This window comes from Myotis lucifugus, unplaced genomic scaffold (genome assembly GCF_000147115.1).
Source record: "Myotis lucifugus unplaced genomic scaffold, Myoluc2.0 scaffold_4518, whole genome shotgun sequence".
Classification (NCBI taxonomy): Eukaryota; Metazoa; Chordata; class Mammalia; order Chiroptera; family Vespertilionidae; genus Myotis; species Myotis lucifugus.
In genome coordinates this window covers 5,712-11,465 of record NW_005875566.1, presented here as the reverse complement: position 1 = coordinate 11,465, position 5,754 = coordinate 5,712, and the positions used below count along the sequence as shown (strand labels likewise).

The 5,754-nt window shown below is 54.5% G+C and overlaps 1 protein-coding gene across 1 annotated transcript in view; it reads left to right on the top strand.

Moving 5' to 3' along the window:
* Positions 1 to 997: 997 nt before the first annotated feature.
* Positions 998 to 5,754, top strand: part of IL10RB (interleukin 10 receptor subunit beta) — a gene marked incomplete at its 5' end in the record, with an annotated part of 9,162 nt that continues 4,405 nt past the window's right edge. Inside the window, 2 exons of the mRNA XM_014450869.2 lie at positions 998 to 1,183; positions 4,096 to 4,262. Of these exons, the coding sequence (XP_014306355.2) occupies positions 998 to 1,183; positions 4,096 to 4,262 (353 nt within the window). The remainder of the gene's footprint in view (positions 1,184 to 4,095; positions 4,263 to 5,754) is intronic.

Sequence of the window (5,754 nt, the reverse complement as noted above, 5' to 3'; positions counted from 1 at the left end):
TGTGGGATGCTTGTCTCAGAACTTCTGTTGTGAACACAGGCACCTCTCCACGTTCAACCCCGTTTTTGCCCCAAATTGTTTGACCCTGGAACCGACCTTTTTTCTTTTTTTAAATATATTTTTATTGATTTCAAAGAGGAAGGGAAAGAGAGAGAGAAAGAAACATCAATGATGAGAGATGCCTCCTGCACACCCCCTACTGGGGATCGAACCCACAACCCAGGCATGTGCCCTTGACCGGAATCGAACCCAGGACCCTTCATTCCGCAGGCCAACGCTCTATCCACTGAACCAAACTGGCTAGGGCTGGGACTGACCATTTTTAAAAACATATTTTTATTGAGTTCAGAGAGGGAGAGAAAGATAGAAACATCAATGATGAGAATCATTGATTGGCTGCCTCCTGCAGGGCCCCTACTGGGGCTTGAGCCCGCAACCTGGGCACGTGCCCTGACCCCGAATCCTAGGCCTCCTGGTTCACAGGTCAACACTCCACCACGGAGCCACGCCCACCAGGCTGGAATGGACCATATTTGAAATAGCTCTAGGACAGCGGTCCTCAACCTGTGGGTCTCGACCCCTTTGGCGGTTGAACGACCCTTTCACAGGGGTCGCCTAAGACCATCCTGCATATCAGATATTTACATGACGATTCATAACAGTAGCAACATGACAGTTATGAAGTAGCAACGAAAATAACTTTATGGTTGGGTCACAACGTGAGGAACTGTATTTAAAGGGCCAGAAGGTTGAGAACTGCTGCTCTAGGAGCATCGACGTCCCATGGGACTCAGTGTGTGACATGCTCATAAATGATGCATCCTAGTCGTCAACATTGATGATGAAGAATTTGCTTGCTCACCTGGCTGGCGTGGCTCAGTGGTGACCTGTGAACTAGGAGGTCACAATTCGATTCCGGTCAAGGTCGCATGCCTGGGTTGCCGGCTGGATCCCCAGTCGGGGGGTGTGCGGGCGGCCGCCTGTCGGTGAGTTACAGCCTCGGCGTCCTGTCTCCTGTTCTGTAGTTACAGGAAGTTCCAGGACAGGTGCGTGGCCACCGCGGCCACGGCGTGCGACTTCTCGGAGCTCTCCAAGTACGGCGACCACACCCTGCGCGTCCGGGCCGAGCTAGGGGACGAGCACTCCGACTGGGTGAACATCACCTTCTGTCCCATCGATGACAGTAAGTCGCCCTGCTTTCGGTTTCGTTGCGATGTCCTCGCCACGCCTTGGGGTTTTCCCCATCGGCTGCCCGTCAGCCAGGATCCTTTGGGCGCCTACAGAGTGGATGGCCTTGTGCCAGGAACTTGGGGAAGACGCAGCAGAGAGGACTGTGGCCTTCAAGAAGCTGCTGGGAGAGACGGGAGGGCAGGCGGAAAGTCGGTAAGGGAATTAAGAAGAAATGTAGTAGCGGGGTGCCTTCAAGGTGAGAAGAGTTGGGGGCCAGGGCTGTTCATGAGAAGACCTGGATGGTTAACGTACAGTCGTGCACCGCTGAGCCAGGGGGTACCCCTGAGAAATGTGTCGGTTTGGCTCAGTGGATAGAGCGTTGGCCTGCAGACTGAAGGGTCCCAGGTTCGATTCCAGTCAAGGGCATGTACCTCGGTTGCAGGCTCGATCCCCAGTAGGGGGTGTGCAGGAGGCAGCCAATCAATGATTCTCATTGTTGATGTTTCTATCTCTCTCTCCCTCTCGTTTCTTCTCTGAAATCAATTAAAGTATATAATGGTATATATAAATAAATAATATTAGTATCAGTCTTTTTAAAAAAGTTTTTTGACACCAGCATCACACAGACCCGTTAGTAACGCGTTGCTCTATGACATCATGCTGCCTATGACATCACTGGGCGATGGGAATCTTCAGCTCGTTATAATCTTAAAGGGCCACGGCCATACATGTGGCCCGTCATTGGCCGACACACCGTTAGGCGGTGCATGACTGTAGGACATTTTCTGGGAGGAAGTGAGTTTGGAATTAGGACTTAAAAAACCGTGACAGAGACCAAGAATAAAGGTATTCCAGGCAGGTGTGGGGACAGGGAGACCAGGTGCAGACAGCCCACTTGCCCAGAATGAAGGGCGGAGCAGTGGACACAGCAGATGGCAGGTGTGTGGGGTCAGGCTGGATGGGAAGCATAAACACGGTGCCCAGGTGCGATCTGGAGGGTCCTGGGGGCCCCCCAGAGGTCATGAGGTGAACGTAACAGGACCTCAGGGATTGGAAACTGATTAAACCACTGTGCAGCCACTGCGGGAGGTTACAGGGGCCTGATGAACAGACTCAAGCGCAGCCTTCCAGGGCGCGGAGACACACTTAGGAGGGTCGTCTCTATAGCACCCCCTGCCCTGGGCCCTGGGGGCTCCCCCAGTTCCACTCACTCAGGGAGGGAAGGCAGCCAGGATGTCCTTCCGCCCTTCCCCAGTCCCCAGGCTGCCCAAAAACACTCTTATTTCTGGAGTCAGAAATTATTCAAGTTATATTATCTTTTCTAAAGACAGAAATGATGAGAGAGAATCATGGATCGGCTGCCCCCTGCACACCCCATACTGGGGATGGAACCCGCAACCCGGGCAGGTGCCCCCGACCGGGAATCCAATGGTGACGTCCTGGTTCATAGGTCGACGCTCTATTAACTCTAAGAAAAACGTGGTCATCGGAAAGTACAGGGCACTTGTCGGCAGTCAGGTCTCCAGAACATCGCACGGTTTCTGCTCCTGGCCCTGCGAGGCGACCTGCCGGGCCCTGACTCGTTACAGATGCTGTTTGAGAGAATCTTGCTTTGGAAGTTCCCTTTGGGGGCAGATACAGAAATAGAGAAGCAGCTTATCCAGGTCACAGAGGTGAGAGTGAGGGAGCAAGGGTTCCGACCAGGCCCCTGCACCCCGCTTCTAGCAGCAAGTGCCCTGTATTGGGCATTTGCCTCTCAGAGTGTATATGATAGGAAAATGCTTCAGATGTCGTGGGGAGCCTGTGTGTGCTTGCTTTGGAAAAACAGCGAATGGGATTTTATGTCTGGTGTTGAGCTACCAGCAAGCAGATTAGAAGTGGGGTAGGATGCAGGCAGCAGGCCCGTCCACAGCAGCCGGAGAAGAATACAGACTAGAACGCACAGCGGGGCTGCCCGGAGCCGTTCATTATGTTCATTATTCGTTCTACCGTCGTTCCTGCGCGCCTGCCGAGTGTCAGGCACATTCCCGGGACTGACGCCGCAGCCGTGAGCAAGACAGTGATGAAATCCTGCCCTGTGGAACCTCCTTTCTAATGGGGAAGACAGATAACACACAAATAGATACGTATTTTTTAAATATGTTTTTCTTGACTTCAGAAAGGAAGGGAGAGGGAGAGAGAATCATGGATCGGCTGCCCCCTGCACACCCCATACTGGGGATGGAACCCGCAACCCGGGCAGGTGCCCCCGACCGGGAATCCAATGGTGACCTCCTGGTTCATAGGTCGACACTCAACCACTGAGCCACGCCAGCCGGGCTAGGCACATGTCTTATGACAGAGTGGCCGTGGCTGTCAGGAAAATAAAGCAAGGCCCCCGGGCGGGAGGTGGTGGAGCTGCTCTTTACATGGGAGGCGGGGGGAGCAGTCTTCTGTGAGGGGCAGCTTCTGGCTTTGGAGGTAGCGTTGGAGCTGAGACCCAGCCCTATGCACGTCTAGTAAAAGCATTTGGAAGGCAACAACTTCAGGCTCCATTGGAAAACGTGTGTGGTTAATTGTATCTGTTAAACACTAAAAATAGCAGAAATACCATCTGTAGCTTCTAACCCAGCCAAGGAGATAAAGTCAATTCAACCTAGTAAGCCAGGGGGGGGGGGGGGGGGGACACAGTCTTTACAGGAAACACAAAATAAGGTGCTTGGAATAGTTTGGAAGACATCAGAAATTATAACAAATATAGATGAACCAAAATGATTAAAAAAGCCAAGGTTGTCAGATTTATTTTTCAGAACCAAAATCCAGCCGCCCTCCTTAGCCACGGCAGTCCGTGTCAGAGCAGTGGTATATCCAAGAGCAGACCAACGGGTCTGCACGGTTATGGAAACTAAATGTTGACGTTTCATTGTGCTTTGTTCTCATCCTCAGCTGCTATCGGACCTCCTGGCGTGCAGGTGGAGGCACTGGCTAATTCCTTACACATACTTTTCTTGGCCCCGAGAATTGAGAATGAACATGAGACATGGACCATGAAGAACATTTATAGCTCCTGGCTTTATCACATGCAATATTGGAAGAACGGCTCGGACACCAAGGTGAGCTGGGCAGGCCGTGGGCATTGCAGATGTAGGCTCCCTGCTCTTGGCTCCGGGTGGGTGTGAGGCCATGAGGACGGAGGGAGGGCGCTCGGGGCCCTCCGGCCAGGGTCTTTCAAGGAGGCAGCACCCTAAGGTCCAGGGACCTGCGGCCTGTGAGCACCCGAAGCCCCGGTCTGAGGGAGGACCGGTGCCCGGCTCACACTCCCAGGCCCCAGGGAAGTGCCCGGAGCAGACCTCCTGGGTGCTGGTGCCGGAGAGCAGGCCCGGGCCTTCCCGGAAGGGAAGCTGCGGACGGAGGCAGCGCTGACTCAGCGGTTGGCTGGGGGCCTTGGAGAGGCTGAGTCGGTGATCCACTGAGTCAGGCGGTCGCTGAATGACGACCGTTTTGTGGCCTGAACCCTCAGCCCCCCGACACCACAGGACAGTCCAGTCCACGGCCAGGCAGCCCCCCCCCCCAGGCTGAGCAGTGTCACGTGGTACCCGCTGCGGCCACTTTTCCCCAGCACACCCCCCCCTTTGGGGGACAATCCCTTTCAGGGGCTGGGGTGGGAAGACCTGCTGGGACGTGGCCCCTGCCACCGGGTGACTCTGGTCACATGCTTGACCTCAGCTTCCTCATGTCTGCACCACGGCCACAGTGACCCACTTTGTCAGCACAGCGGGAGACAGCCCGCGGCTTGGGGTGGTGGGGGACCGGAGGACACCAGCAGAACCTGGGCCGCGCGCCGTCGCCAGGCCAGCGTGGGGTCCGCCCCCAGGGCCCCTTCCCCGGACACAGACGCGTGAAGGTGGTTTCCCCCGTCCTGGGTCAGCTTTATTCTCATTCTAGTGCTTCTGAGCCGACAGCCACGTGTGGCTAAACAGACGTACCTGCATGTTATGTCCCTTACGCTACATGGGTGCTATCTCCTCTGCACCGATGTTGATTTTATCACTCAAGCGTTTAGCAGCAAAGGGTCAGCCATGTGTACTGTCTCAGGAATGTTGTCATTAAATTTACGTGTACGTACTGCATAGCGCCCCACAAAATTTCAAGTTAACTTTTCCCCCCAGAAAATGCTCCATTAATGTATGCTAGATATCCACCTTCCTTTTTAAAAAAATGTATATTTTTTTATTGATTTCAGAGAGGAAGGGACAGGGAGAGAGAGAGAGAAACATCAATGATGAGAGAGTATCATTGATTGGCTGCCTCCTATACGATGGAGATGGAGCCCGCAACCCGGGCCTGTGCCGTGACCTGGAATCGAACTGTGACCTCCTGGTTCCTAGGTCGATGCTCAACCACTGAGCCGCGCCGGCCGGGCGCCATCGCCGGTTGATCTGCGCTGTGGCTGAACGTCTATGTCCCCCACCCCGAGTCCACCTGTCGAAACGCAAGCCCTCGTGGGGATGGTGGCGGAGGAGGGGTGATCATGTCATGAAGGGGAGCTTTTATGAACGAGACCCCGAGACTCTCTCGCTCCTCCCGCTCTGTGAGGACCCCCAG